The 15301-nt window shown below is 40.4% G+C and overlaps 4 protein-coding genes across 4 annotated transcripts; all 4 read left to right on the forward strand.

Moving 5' to 3' along the window:
* The first annotated feature begins 1202 nt into the window (after positions 1 to 1202).
* LOC133080312 (keratin, high-sulfur matrix protein, B2A-like) lies at positions 1203 to 1619 on the forward strand. The gene has a single exon (XM_061176210.1). It carries the CDS (start codon positions 1203 to 1205, stop codon positions 1617 to 1619), a length of 417 nt encoding a protein of 138 aa, XP_061032193.1.
* A 3156-nt stretch (positions 1620 to 4775) lies between these two features.
* On the forward strand, positions 4776 to 5192 carry LOC133080315 (keratin, high-sulfur matrix protein, B2A-like). The gene has a single exon (XM_061176213.1). The coding sequence runs from the start codon at positions 4776 to 4778 to the stop codon at positions 5190 to 5192; it is 417 nt and encodes a 138-aa protein (XP_061032196.1).
* A 3156-nt stretch (positions 5193 to 8348) lies between these two features.
* LOC133080313 (keratin, high-sulfur matrix protein, B2A-like) lies at positions 8349 to 8765 on the forward strand. The gene has a single exon (XM_061176211.1). The coding sequence runs from the start codon at positions 8349 to 8351 to the stop codon at positions 8763 to 8765; it is 417 nt and encodes a 138-aa protein (XP_061032194.1).
* A 3156-nt stretch (positions 8766 to 11921) lies between these two features.
* LOC133080314 (keratin, high-sulfur matrix protein, B2A-like) lies at positions 11922 to 12338 on the forward strand. The gene has a single exon (XM_061176212.1). The coding sequence runs from the start codon at positions 11922 to 11924 to the stop codon at positions 12336 to 12338; it is 417 nt and encodes a 138-aa protein (XP_061032195.1).
* Positions 12339 to 15301: the final 2963 nt, after the last annotated feature.

Below are 15301 nucleotides of genomic sequence, written 5' to 3' on the forward strand. Positions count from 1 at the left end.
ATAAGCCAGTCACAAAAAGATAAATACTGTATGATTCAACTTACATGAGGTACAAAGAGCAGTCAAATTCATCAAAACACACATTAGAATGATGACTGCCAAGAGCTTGGGGAGGGGAGAATGGGAGAGTGGTTGTTTGATGGATATAGAGTTTCAGTTGCGTAAGACAAAAAGAGTTCTGGAGATTGATTGCACAACAATGTGAATATGCTTAACACTAGTGAACTGTACACTTAAAAATGGTTAAGATGGTAAATTTTATGTTATGTGTATTTTATTACAATTAAAAATTTTTTAAATAAATAGGTATAGGAGACCCCAACTTTACTAAGCAAGACAATATATGTGTACATACACTGGTGTATGTTTGCACAAGCAGGGAGAAATGTGTCAAAGTACGTGCACCAAAAGTATTAATATTGATTATCTCTGAAGTACTAGTCTTGGAAGGGATGTGTATGTTTTGGGGAAAGGAGGAAGAACATTAAATTTTCTTTATATGCCTGCCTACTGTTTGACTTCTTAAAATGCATATTTATTACTAGCATATGATTTTTAATTTAGTAGAGTCAGGAAACAATCCACAAGAAAAGTCATTAAGGGTTTCAGTTGGGAATATGTACATTGATAACAAAAATACTTGTTCGAGTTCTGAGGATCCTGTAACTTGCACAAACGGAACACAGAAAAGCATACTTCTTCTGATGTTGATGAATCAGGTGATAGCTCACGTTTTGATGACACTAATGGTAGCCATTCCAAGTCAAGACGAATTGTTTACGAGATCATGGTCCTTAATTGAATGACCAGTTAGGAAGAGAATGTTCAGTTTAGATAAACTCGGCCTCAAGGTTGTCAAAGGACATTTATGACAAAGCAAGCCAGGGCAATGGTTGGCCCAAGTCTAGACTATCATGTGGCTTCCATAATGAGCCTTGGCTTGATCCAAAGGGCAAAGAAGAAACATAATGAGATTTAATTGAACAATGACCCAAGCAGTCCATTGAAAATGCTATTTATAACCTTAACAACTCAGGTATTAGCCAGTCAGAGACTGACTTCGCAATGGTATCAAGGAAAAATGCTAAATGTTAGGGAAATACACGGCTCTACAGGATATATAAAAGGCCAGACGTGGAAAGTGCGGCCAAAACTCAGAAACTTCTCTTAACAAGTCAACTCTCAACCTAACTCCTGACACCATGGCCTGCTGTTCCACTAGCTTCTGTGGATTTCCCATCTGTTCCACTGGTGGGACCTGTGGCTCCAGCTGCTGTCAGCCAACCTGCTGCCAAACCAGGTGTTGCCAGCCAACCTTCTGCCAGACCAGTGGCTGTGAGACTGGCTGTGGCATTGCTGGTAGCATTGGCTGTGGCCAGGAGGGAGGCAGTGGAGCTGTGAGCTGCCGCACCAGGTGGTGCCGACCTGACTGCCGCGTGGAGGGCACCTGCCTGCCTCCCTGCTGTGTGGTGAGCTGCACCCCCCCGTGCTGCTGCCAGCTGCACCATGCCCAGACCTCCTGCTGCCGCCCATCCTACTGTGGACGGTCCTGCTGCCGCCTAGCCTGCTGCTGCCAGCCCACCTGCTGTGAGCCCACTTGCTGGCAGCCCACCTGCTAAAAGCCAGGTTGCTGATTTTCAACTTGAAAGTTCAACTTCCAACTCAATCCATGAAGCAATTATCTCTTCAACCACCCCTGGACACTAACAAGTTCTTGAACTTTAATTGACTTTTTCTGAGGGGTTACCAAATATTGGGACTTCATAGACTTATCTGATTCCATTCAACACTAGAAAGATCTTGATCTCTCCACTAAGGCCACCAAAATACAAATTGGACCCAAGAAATGGGAAAGCAAGTTTGCCTTGGGATTGACCTTCAGCGAGCCTCCTCTCCACAGCTCAATGCTGCCAAAGCTGAGGAAGAACCATCTGTCCTTCTCAGACACATTCACCTCCTAAACTCCACCGTCTTGCAACTTTCACTTCCTATGAGAGGGGAATAATATACCAAGGTCTAATAAATTATACATATTTGGTACGGCAAACATATCTCTTTTTCTTCATTGAGTGTCACCAAAAAGATTCTAATCTGACTTTGATATCCCGTGGTACTCTTCTTATACCATGTTAGGATATATGATCAAATCCAGGGGAGGTTAATCCCCATAAAGAGCACAAACTAAAAATATCTGAGGGTTTACTGAGGGAAAGGTATTCCATGCTCATGGCTGGAAGAATTACTATTGTTAAAATGTCCACACTACTTAAAGTAATCTACAGATTCAATGCAATCCTTATCAAAATTCCAATGGCATTTTCCAGGATATAACAAACAATCCTAAAATTTGTATGGAACCACAAAAGGCCCTGAATAGCCAAAGCAATCTTGAGAAAGAAGAACAAAGCTGGAGGCATCTCATGCTCTGATTTCAAACTACACTACAAAGTTACAGTAATCAAAACAGCATGGTACTGACCTAAAAGCAGACATATAGACAAATATGGAATAGAATAGAGAGCCCAGAATTAACCCTCACATATGTGGTCAAAAGATCTTCAACAGAGGTGCCAAGACCATTCAATAGGAAAGGGCAATCTTGTCAACAAATGGTGTTGGGAAAACCAGATGTCCACATGCAAAAAAATGAAGTTGGACCCTTATCTCAAAACGTCTACAAAAGTTAATTCAAAATAGATCAAAGGCTTACATATAAAAGCGAAAACTATAAAACTCGTTAAAGAAAACACAGAGGAAAATCTTCATGATATTGGATTTGGTAATGATGTCTTGGATATGACACCAAAAGAATAGACAATGAAAGTTAAGAAACAGGCAAACTGAACTAATTCAAAATTAAAAACTTCTCTGCATCAAAGGACACAACAAAATGAAAAGGCAATCTACTGTATGGGAGAAGGTATTTGCAAATCGTATATCTGATGAGGGGTTAATATTCCACAATATATAAAGAACTCCTACAACTCAACAACAAAACAAGAACAACAACAACAACAAAAAACTGGGCAAAGGACATGAATGGACATATCCCCAAAGAAGATATACAAATGGCCAAGAAACACATGAAAAGACGCTCAGTATCACTGATCATTAGGAAAGTGCAGACCAAAACCACAGTGACATACCACCTCACATCTATTTGAATGGCTACTCTCAAAAAACTCAAAGTGTTGGCAGGGACGTGGAAAAATTGGAACCCCTGTGCACTGCTGGTGTGACTGTAAAATGACACACCCACTATGGGAAACCGTATGGCAGTTACTCAAAAAATCAAAAATAGAATTACCATATGATCCAGCAGTTCTACTCCTAGGTATATACCCGAAAGAATTGACAGCATGGTCTGGAAGAGATATTTGTACACCCATGTTCCTGGCAGCACTAATTGCAAATAGCTAAAAGGGGGAAGCAACCCAAGTGTCATCGAGGGATGAATGGATAAACAAATGGTGGAATAAGCATACAATGGAATCCTATTCAGCCTTAAAAAGGAAGGAAATTCTGTCATATTCTACAATGTGGATGAATCTCGAGGACATTACGCTAAGTGAAATAAGCCAGTCACAAAAAGATAAATACTGTATGATTCAACTTACATGAGGTACAAAGAGCAGTCAAATTCATCAAAACACACATTAGAATGATGACTGCCAAGAGCTTGGGGAGGGGAGAATGGGAGAGTGGTTGTATAATGGATATAGAGTTTCAGTTGCGTAAGACAAAAAGAGTTCTGGAGATTGATTGCACAACAATGTGAATATGCTTAACACTAGTGAACTGTACACTTAAAAATGGTTAAGATGGTAAATTTTATGTTATGTGTATTTTATTACAATTAAAAATTTTTTAAATAAATAGGTATAGGAGACCCCAACTTTACTAAGCAAGACAATATATGTGTACATACACTGGTGTATGTTTGCACAAGCAGGGAGAAATGTGTCAAAGTACGTGCACCAAAAGTATTAATATTGATTATCTCTGAAGTACTAGTCTTGGAAGGGATGTGTATGTTTTGGGGAAAGGAGGAAGAACATTAAATTTTCTTTATATGCCTGCCTACTGTTTGACTTCTTAAAACGTGTATTTATTGCTAGCATATGATTTTTAATTTAGTAGAGTCAGGAAACAATCCACAAGAAAAGTCATTAAGGGTTTCAGTTGGGAATATGTACATTGATAACAAAAATACTTGTTCGAGTTCTGAGGATCCTGTAACTTGCACAAACGGAACACAGAAAAGCATACTTCTTCTGATGTTGATGAATCAGGTGATAGCTCACGTTTTGATGACACTAATGGTAGCCATTCCAAGTCAAGACGAATTGTTTACGAGATCATGGTCCTTAATTGAATGACCAGTTAGGAAGAGAATGTTCAGTTTAGATAAACTCGGCCTCAAGGTTGTCAAAGGACATTTATGACAAAGCAAGCCAGGGCAATGGTTGGCCCAAGTCTAGACTATCATGTGGCTTCCATAATGAGCCTTGGCTTGATCCAAAGGGCAAAGAAGAAACATAATGAGATTTAATTGAACAATGACCCAAGCAGTCCATTGAAAATGCTATTTATAACCTTAACAACTCAGGTATTAGCCAGTCAGAGACTGACTTCGCAATGGTATCAAGGAAAAATGCTAAATGTTAGGGAAATACACGGCTCTACAGGATATATAAAAGGCCAGACGTGGAAAGTGCGGCCAAAACTCAGAAACTTCTCTTAACAAGTCAACTCTCAACCTAACTCCTGACACCATGGCCTGCTGTTCCACTAGCTTCTGTGGATTTCCCATCTGTTCCACTGGTGGGACCTGTGGCTCCAGCTGCTGTCAGCCAACCTGCTGCCAAACCAGGTGTTGCCAGCCAACCTTCTGCCAGACCAGTGGCTGTGAGACTGGCTGTGGCATTGCTGGTAGCATTGGCTGTGGCCAGGAGGGAGGCAGTGGAGCTGTGAGCTGCCGCACCAGGTGGTGCCGACCTGACTGCCGCGTGGAGGGCACCTGCCTGCCTCCCTGCTGTGTGGTGAGCTGCACCCCCCCGTGCTGCTGCCAGCTGCACCATGCCCAGACCTCCTGCTGCCGCCCATCCTACTGTGGACGGTCCTGCTGCCGCCTAGCCTGCTGCTGCCAGCCCACCTGCTGTGAGCCCACTTGCTGGCAGCCCACCTGCTAAAAGCCAGGTTGCTGATTTTCAACTTGAAAGTTCAACTTCCAACTCAATCCATGAAGCAATTATCTCTTCAACCACCCCTGGACACTAACAAGTTCTTGAACTTTAATTGACTTTTTCTGAGGGGTTACCAAATATTGGGACTTCATAGACTTATCTGATTCCATTCAACACTAGAAAGATCTTGATCTCTCCACTAAGGCCACCAAAATACAAATTGGACCCAAGAAATGGGAAAGCAAGTTTGCCTTGGGATTCACCTTCAGCGAGCCTCCTCTCCACAGCTCAATGCTGCCAAAGCTGAGGAAGAACCATCTGTCCTTCTCAGACACATTCACCTCCTAAACTCCACCGTCTTGCAACTTTCACTTCCTATGAGAGGGGAATAATATAGCAAGGTCTAATAAATTATACATATTTGGTACGGCAAACATATCTCTTTTTCTTCATTGAGTGTCACCAAAAAGATTCTAATCTGACTTTGATATCCCGTGGTACTCTTCTTATACCATGTTAGGATATATGATCAAATCCAGGGGAGGTTAATCCCCATAAAGAGCACAAACTAAAAATATCTGAGGGTTTACTGAGGGAAAGGTATTCCATGCTCATGGCTGGAAGAATTACTATTGTTAAAATGTCCACACTACTTAAAGTAATCTACAGATTCAATGCAATCCTTATCAAAATTCCAATGGCATTTTCCAGGATATAACAAACAATCCTAAAATTTGTATGGAACCACAAAAGGCCCTGAATAGCCAAAGCAATCTTGAGAAAGAAGAACAAAGCTGGAGGCATCTCATGCTCTGATTCCAAACTACACTACAAAGCTACAGTAATCAAAACAGCATGGTACTGACCTAAAAGCAGACATATAGACAAATATGGAATAGAATAGAGAGCCCAGAATTAACCCTCACATGTGTGGTCAAAAGATCTTCAACAGAGGTGCCAAGACCATTCAATAGGAAAGGGCAATCTTTTCAACAAATGGTGTTGGGAAAACCAGATGTCCACATGCAAAAAAATGAAGTTGGACCCTTATCTCAAAACGTCTACAAAAGTTAACTCAAAATAGATCAAAGGCTTACATATAAAAGCGAAAACTATAAAACTCGTTAAAGAAAACACAGAGGAAAATCTTCATGATATTGGATTTGGTAATGATGTCTTGGATATGACACCAAAAGAATAGACAATGAAAGTTAAGAAACAGGCAAACTGAACTAATTCAAAATTAAAAACTTCTCTGCATCAAAGGACACAACAAAATGAAAAGGCAATCTACTGTATGGGAGAAGGTATTTGCAAATCGTATATCTGATGAGGGGTTAATATTCCACAATATATAAAGAACTCCTACAACTCAACAACAAAACAAGAACAACAACAACAAAAAAAAACTGGGCAAAGGACATGAATGGACATATTGACGAAGAAGATATACAAATGGCCCAAAAACACATGAAAAGATGTTCAGTATCACTGATCATTAGGAAAGTGCAGACCAAAACCACAGTGTCATACCACCTCACATCCATTTGAATGGCTACTCTCAAAAAACTCAAAGTGTTGGCAAGGACGTGGAAAACTTGGAACCCCTGTGCACTGCTGGTGTGACTGTAAAATGATACTCCCACTATGGGAAACCGTATGGCAGTTACTCAAAAAATCAAAAATAGAATTACCATATGATCCAGCAGTTCTACTCCTAGGTGTATACCCGAAAGAATTGACAGCATGGTCTGGAAGAGATATTTGTACACCCATGTTCCTGGCAGCACTAATTGCAAATAGCTAAAAGGGGGAAGCAACCCAAGTGTCATCGAGGGATGAATGGATAAACAAATGGTGGAACAAGCATACAATGGAATCCTATTCAGCCTTAAAAAGGAAGGAAATTCTGTCATATTCTACAATGTGGATGAATCTCGAGGACATTACGCTGAGTGAAATAAGCCAGTCACAAAAAGATAAATACTGTATGATTCAACTTACATGAGGTACAAAGAGCAGTCAAATTCATCAAAACACACATTAGAATGATGACTGCCAAGAGCTTGGGGAGGGGAGAATGGGAGAGTGGTTGTTTGATGGATATAGAGTTTCAGTTGCGTAAGACAAAAAGAGTTCTGGAGATTGATTGCACAACAATGTGAATATGCTTAACACTAGTGAACTGTACACTTAAAAATGGTTAAGATGGTAAATTTTATGTTATGTGTATTTTATTACAATTAAAAATTTTTTAAATAAATAGGTATAGGAGACCCCAACTTTACTAAGCAAGACAATATATGTGTACATACACTGGTGTATGTTTGCACAAGCAGGGAGAAATGTGTCAAAGTACGTGCACCAAAAGTATTAATATTGATTATCTCTGAAGTACTAGTCTTGGAAGGGATGTGTATGTTTTGGGGAAAGGAGGAAGAACATTAAATTTTCTTTATATGCCTGCCTACTGTTTGACTTCTTAAAATGCGTATTTATTACTAGCATATGATTTTTAATTTAGTAGAGTCAGGAAACAATCCACAAGAAAAGTCATTAAGGGTTTCAGTTGGGAATATGTACATTGATAACAAAAATACTTGTTCGAGTTCTGAGGATCCTGTAACTTGCACAAACGGAACACAGAAAAGCATACTTCTTCTGATGTTGATGAATCAGGTGATAGCTCACGTTTTGATGACACTAATGGTAGCCATTCCAAGTCAAGACGAATTGTTTACGAGATCATGGTCCTTAATTGAATGACCAGTTAGGAAGAGAATGTTCAGTTTAGATAAACTCGGCCTCAAGGTTGTCAAAGGACATTTATGACAAAGCAAGCCAGGGCAATGGTTGGCCCAAGTCTAGACTATCATGTGGCTTCCATAATGAGCCTTGGCTTGATCCAAAGGGCAAAGAAGAAACATAATGAGATTTAATTGAACAATGACCCAAGCAGTCCATTGAAAATGCTATTTATAACCTTAACAACTCAGGTATTAGCCAGTCAGAGACTGACTTCGCAATGGTATCAAGGAAAAATGCTAAATGTTAGGGAAATACACGGCTCTACAGGATATATAAAAGGCCAGACGTGGAAAGTGCGGCCAAAACTCAGAAACTTCTCTTAACAAGTCAACTCTCAACCTAACTCCTGACACCATGGCCTGCTGTTCCACTAGCTTCTGTGGATTTCCCATCTGTTCCACTGGTGGGACCTGTGGCTCCAGCTGCTGTCAGCCAACCTGCTGCCAAACCAGGTGTTGCCAGCCAACCTTCTGCCAGACCAGTGGCTGTGAGACTGGCTGTGGCATTGCTGGTAGCATTGGCTGTGGCCAGGAGGGAGGCAGTGGAGCTGTGAGCTGCCGCACCAGGTGGTGCCGACCTGACTGCCGCGTGGAGGGCACCTGCCTGCCTCCCTGCTGTGTGGTGAGCTGCACCCCCCCGTGCTGCTGCCAGCTGCACCATGCCCAGACCTCCTGCTGCCGCCCATCCTACTGTGGACGGTCCTGCTGCCGCCTAGCCTGCTGCTGCCAGCCCACCTGCTGTGAGCCCACTTGCTGGCAGCCCACCTGCTAAAAGCCAGGTTGCTGATTTTCAACTTGAAAGTTCAACTTCCAACTCAATCCATGAAGCAATTATCTCTTCAACCACCCCTGGACACTAACAAGTTCTTGAACTTTAATTGACTTTTTCTGAGGGGTTACCAAATATTGGGACTTCATAGACTTATCTGATTCCATTCAACACTAGAAAGATCTTGATCTCTCCACTAAGGCCACCAAAATACAAATTGGACCCAAGAAATGGGAAAGCAAGTTTGCCTTGGGATTGACCTTCAGCGAGCCTCCTCTCCACAGCTCAATGCTGCCAAAGCTGAGGAAGAACCATCTGTCCTTCTCAGACACATTCACCTCCTAAACTCCACCGTCTTGCAACTTTCACTTCCTATGAGAGGGGAATAATATAGCAAGGTCTAATAAATTATACATATTTGGTACGGCAAACATATCTCTTTTTCTTCATTGAGTGTCACCAAAAAGATTCTAATCTGACTTTGATATCCCGTGGTACTCTTCTTATACCATGTTAGGATATATGATCAAATCCAGGGGAGGTTAATCCCCATAAAGAGCACAAACTAAAAATATCTGAGGGTTTACTGAGGGAAAGGTATTCCATGCTCATGGCTGGAAGAATTACTATTGTTAAAATGTCCACACTACTTAAAGTAATCTACAGATTCAATGCAATCCTTATCAAAATTCCAATGGCATTTTCCAGGATATAACAAACAATCCTAAAATTTGTATGGAACCACAAAAGGCCCTGAATAGCCAAAGCAATCTTGAGAAAGAAGAACAAAGCTGGAGGCATCTCATGCTCTGATTTCAAACTACACTACAAAGCTACAGTAATCAAAACAGCATGGTACTGACCTAAAAGCAGACATATAGACAAATATGGAATAGAATAGAGAGCCCAGAATTAAGCCTCACATATGTGGTCAAAAGATCTTCAACAGAGGTGCCAAGACCATTCAATAGGAAAGGGCAATCTTTTCAACAAATGGTGTTGGGAAAACCAGATGTCCACATGCAAAAAAATGAAGTTGGACCCTTATCTCAAAACGTCTACAAAAGTTAACTCAAAATAGATCAAAGGCTTACATATAAAAGCGAAAACTATAAAACTCGTTAAAGAAAACACTGAGGAAAATCTTCATGATATTGGATTTGGTAATGATGTCTTGGATATGACACCAAAAGAATAGACAATGAAAGTTAAGAAACAGGCAAACTGAACTAATTCAAAATTAAAAACTTCTCTGCATCAAAGGACACAACAAAATGAAAAGGCAATCTACTGTATGGGAGAAGGTATTTGCAAATCGTATATCTGATGAGGGGTTAATATTCCACAATATATAAAGAACTCCTACAACTCAACAACAAAACAAGAACAACAACAACAAAAAAAAACTGGGCAAAGGACATGAATGGACATATCGACGAAGAAGATATACAAATGGCCCAAAAACACATGAAAAGATGTTCAGTATCACTGATCATTAGGAAAGTGCAGACCAAAACCACAGTGACATACCACCTCACATCCATTTGAATGGCTACTCTCAAAAAACTCAAAGTGTTGGCAAGGACGTGGAAAACTTGGAACCCCTGTGCACTGCTGGTGTGACTGTAAAATGATACTCCCACTATGGGAAACCGTATGGCAGTTACTCAAAAAATCAAAAATAGAATTACCATATGATCCAGCAGTTCTACTCCTAGGTGTATACCCGAAAGAATTGACAGCATGGTCTGGAAGAGATATTTGTACACCCATGTTCCTGGCAGCACTAATTGCAAATAGCTAAAAGGGGGAAGCAACCCAAGTGTCATCGAGGGATGAATGGATAAACAAATGGTGGAACAAGCATACAATGGAATCCTATTCAGCCTTAAAAAGGAAGGAAATTCTGTCATATTCTACAATGTGGATGAATCTCGAGGACATTACGCTGAGTGAAATAAGCCAGTCACAAAAAGATAAATACTGTATGATTCAACTTACATGAGGTACAAAGAGCAGTCAAATTCATCAAAACACACATTAGAATGATGACTGCCAAGAGCTTGGGGAGGGGAGAATGGGAGAGTGGTTGTTTGATGGATATAGAGTTTCAGTTGCGTAAGACAAAAAGAGTTCTGGAGATTGATTGCACAACAATGTGAATATGCTTAACACTAGTGAACTGTACACTTAAAAATGGTTAAGATGGTAAATTTTATGTTATGTGTATTTTATTACAATTAAAAATTTTTTAAATAAATAGGTATAGGAGACCCCAACTTTACTAAGCAAGACAATATATGTGTACATACACTGGTGTATGTTTGCACAAGCAGGGAGAAATGTGTCAAAGTACGTGCACCAAAAGTATTAATATTGATTATCTCTGAAGTACTAGTCTTGGAAGGGATGTGTATGTTTTGGGGAAAGGAGGAAGAACATTAAATTTTCTTTATATGCCTGCCTACTGTTTGACTTCTTAAAATGCGTATTTATTACTAGCATATGATTTTTAATTTAGTAGAGTCAGGAAACAATCCACAAGAAAAGTCATTAAGGGTTTCAGTTGGGAATATGTACATTGATAACAAAAATACTTGTTCGAGTTCTGAGGATCCTGTAACTTGCACAAACGGAACACAGAAAAGCATACTTCTTCTGATGTTGATGAATCAGGTGATAGCTCACGTTTTGATGACACTAATGGTAGCCATTCCAAGTCAAGACGAATTGTTTACGAGATCATGGTCCTTAATTGAATGACCAGTTAGGAAGAGAATGTTCAGTTTAGATAAACTCGGCCTCAAGGTTGTCAAAGGACATTTATGACAAAGCAAGCCAGGGCAATGGTTGGCCCAAGTCTAGACTATCATGTGGCTTCCATAATGAGCCTTGGCTTGATCCAAAGGGCAAAGAAGAAACATAATGAGATTTAATTGAACAATGACCCAAGCAGTCCATTGAAAATGCTATTTATAACCTTAACAACTCAGGTATTAGCCAGTCAGAGACTGACTTCGCAATGGTATCAAGGAAAAATGCTAAATGTTAGGGAAATACACGGCTCTACAGGATATATAAAAGGCCAGACGTGGAAAGTGCGGCCAAAACTCAGAAACTTCTCTTAACAAGTCAACTCTCAACCTAACTCCTGACACCATGGCCTGCTGTTCCACTAGCTTCTGTGGATTTCCCATCTGTTCCACTGGTGGGACCTGTGGCTCCAGCTGCTGTCAGCCAACCTGCTGCCAAACCAGGTGTTGCCAGCCAACCTTCTGCCAGACCAGTGGCTGTGAGACTGGCTGTGGCATTGCTGGTAGCATTGGCTGTGGCCAGGAGGGAGGCAGTGGAGCTGTGAGCTGCCGCACCAGGTGGTGCCGACCTGACTGCCGCGTGGAGGGCACCTGCCTGCCTCCCTGCTGTGTGGTGAGCTGCACCCCCCCGTGCTGCTGCCAGCTGCACCATGCCCAGACCTCCTGCTGCCGCCCATCCTACTGTGGACGGTCCTGCTGCCGCCTAGCCTGCTGCTGCCAGCCCACCTGCTGTGAGCCCACTTGCTGGCAGCCCACCTGCTAAAAGCCAGGTTGCTGATTTTCAACTTGAAAGTTCAACTTCCAACTCAATCCATGAAGCAATTATCTCTTCAACCACCCCTGGACACTAACAAGTTCTTGAACTTTAATTGACTTTTTCTGAGGGGTTACCAAATATTGGGACTTCATAGACTTATCTGATTCCATTCAACACTAGAAAGATCTTGATCTCTCCACTAAGGCCACCAAAATACAAATTGGACCCAAGAAATGGGAAAGCAAGTTTGCCTTGGGATTGACCTTCAGCGAGCCTCCTCTCCACAGCTCAATGCTGCCAAAGCTGAGGAAGAACCATCTGTCCTTCTCAGACACATTCACCTCCTAAACTCCACCGTCTTGCAACTTTCACTTCCTATGAGAGGGGAATAATATAGCAAGGTCTAATAAATTATACATATTTGGTACGGCAAACATATCTCTTTTTCTTCATTGAGTGTCACCAAAAAGATTCTAATCTGACTTTGATATCCCGTGGTACTCTTCTTATACCATGTTAGGATATATGATCAAATCCAGGGGAGGTTAATCCCCATAAAGAGCACAAACTAAAAATATCTGAGGGTTTACTGAGGGAAAGGTATTCCATGCTCATGGCTGGAAGAATTACTATTGTTAAAATGTCCACACTACTTAAAGTAATCTACAGATTCAATGCAATCCTTATCAAAATTCCAATGGCATTTTCCAGGATATAACAAACAATCCTAAAATTTGTATGGAACCACAAAAGGCCCTGAATAGCCAAAGCAATCTTGAGAAAGAAGAACAAAGCTGGAGGCATCTCATGCTCTGATTTCAAACTACACTACAAAGCTACAGTAATCAAAACAGCATGGTACTGACCTAAAAGCAGACATATAGACAAATATGGAATAGAATAGAGAGCCCAGAATTAAGCCTCACATATGTGGTCAAAAGATCTTCAACAGAGGTGCCAAGACCATTCAATAGGAAAGGGCAATCTTTTCAACAAATGGTGTTGGGAAAACCAGATGTCCACATGCAAAAAAATGAAGTTGGACCCTTATCTCAAAACGTCTACAAAAGTTAACTCAAAATAGATCAAAGGCTTACATATAAAAGCGAAAACTATAAAACTCGTTAAAGAAAACACTGAGGAAAATCTTCATGATATTGGATTTGGTAATGATGTCTTGGATATGACACCAAAAGAATAGACAATGAAAGTTAAGAAACAGGCAAACTGAACTAATTCAAAATTAAAAACTTCTCTGCATCAAAGGACACAACAAAATGAAAAGGCAATCTACTGTATGGGAGAAGGTATTTGCAAATCGTATATCTGATGAGGGGTTAATATTCCACAATATATAAAGAACTCTTACAACTCAACAACAAAACAAGAACAACAACAACAACAAAAAACTGGGCAAAGGACATGAATGGACATATCCCCAAAGAAGATATAGAAAAGGCCAAGAAACACATGAAAAGACGCTCAGTATCACTGATCATTAGGAAAGTGCAGACCAAAACCACAGTGACATACCACCTCACATCTATTTGAATGGCTACTCTCAAAAAACTCAAAGTGTTGGCAGGGACGTGGAAAAATTGGAACCCCTGTGCACTGCTGGTGTGACTGTAAAATGACACACCCACTATGGGAAACCGTATGGCAGTTACTCAAAAAATCAAAAATAGAATTACCATATGATCCAGCAGTTCTACTCCTAGGTATATACCCGAAAGAATTGACAGCATGGTCTGGAAGAGATATTTGTACACCCATGTTCCTGGCAGCACTAATTGCAAATAGCTAAAAGGGGGAAGCAACCCAAGTGTCATCGAGGGATGAATGGATAAACAAATGGTGGAACAAGCATACAATGGAATCCTATTCAGCCTTAAAAAGGAAGGAAATTCTGTCATATTCTACAATGTGGATGAATCTCGAGGACATTACGCTAAGTGAAATAAGCCAGTCACAAAAAGATAAATACTGTATGATTCAACTTACATGAGGTACAAAGAGCAGTCAAATTCATCAAAACACACATTAGAATGATGACTGCCAAGAGCTTGGGGAGGGGAGAATGGGAGAGTGGTTGTATAATGGATATAGAGTTTCAGTTGCGTAAGACAAAAAGAGTTCTGGAGATTGATTGCACAACAATGTGAATATGCTTAACACTAGTGAACTGTACACTTAAAAATGGTTAAGATGGTAAATTTTATGTTATGTGTATTTTATTACAATTAAAAATTTTTTAAATAAATAGGTATAGGAGACCCCAACTTTACTAAGCAAGACAATATATGTGTACATACACTGGTGTATGTTTGCACAAGCAGGGAGAAATGTGTCAAAGTACGTGCACCAAAAGTATTAATATTGATTATCTCTGAAGTACTAGTCTTGGAAGGGATGTGTATGTTTTGGGGAAAGGAGGAAGAACATTAAATTTTCTTTATATGCCTGCCTACTGTTTGACTTCTAAAAACGTGTATTTATTGCTAGCATATGATTTTTAATTTAGTAGAGTCAGGAAACAATCCACAAGAAAAGTCATTAAGGGTTTCAGTTGGGAATATGTACATTGATAACAAAAATACTTGTTCGAGTTCTGAGGATCCTGTAACTTGCACAAACGGAACACAGAAAAGCATACTTCTTCTGATGTTGATGAATCAGGTGATAGCTCCCGTTTTGATGACACTAATGGTAGCCATTCCAAGTCAAGACGAATTGTTTACGAGATCATGGTCCTTAATTGAATGACCAGTTAGGAAGAGAATGTTCAGTTTAGATAAACTCGGCCTCAAGGTTGTCAAAGGACATTTATGACAAAGCAAGCCAGGGCAATGGTTGGCCCAAGTCTAGACTATCATGTGGCTTCCATAATGAGCCTTGGCTTGATCCAAAGGGCAAAGAAGAAACATAATGAGATTTAATTGAACAATGACCCAAGCAGTCCATTGAAA

This window comes from Eubalaena glacialis, chromosome 19, assembly GCF_028564815.1.
Source record: "Eubalaena glacialis isolate mEubGla1 chromosome 19, mEubGla1.1.hap2.+ XY, whole genome shotgun sequence".
In the NCBI taxonomy this organism is placed as follows: Eukaryota; Metazoa; Chordata; class Mammalia; order Artiodactyla; family Balaenidae; genus Eubalaena; species Eubalaena glacialis.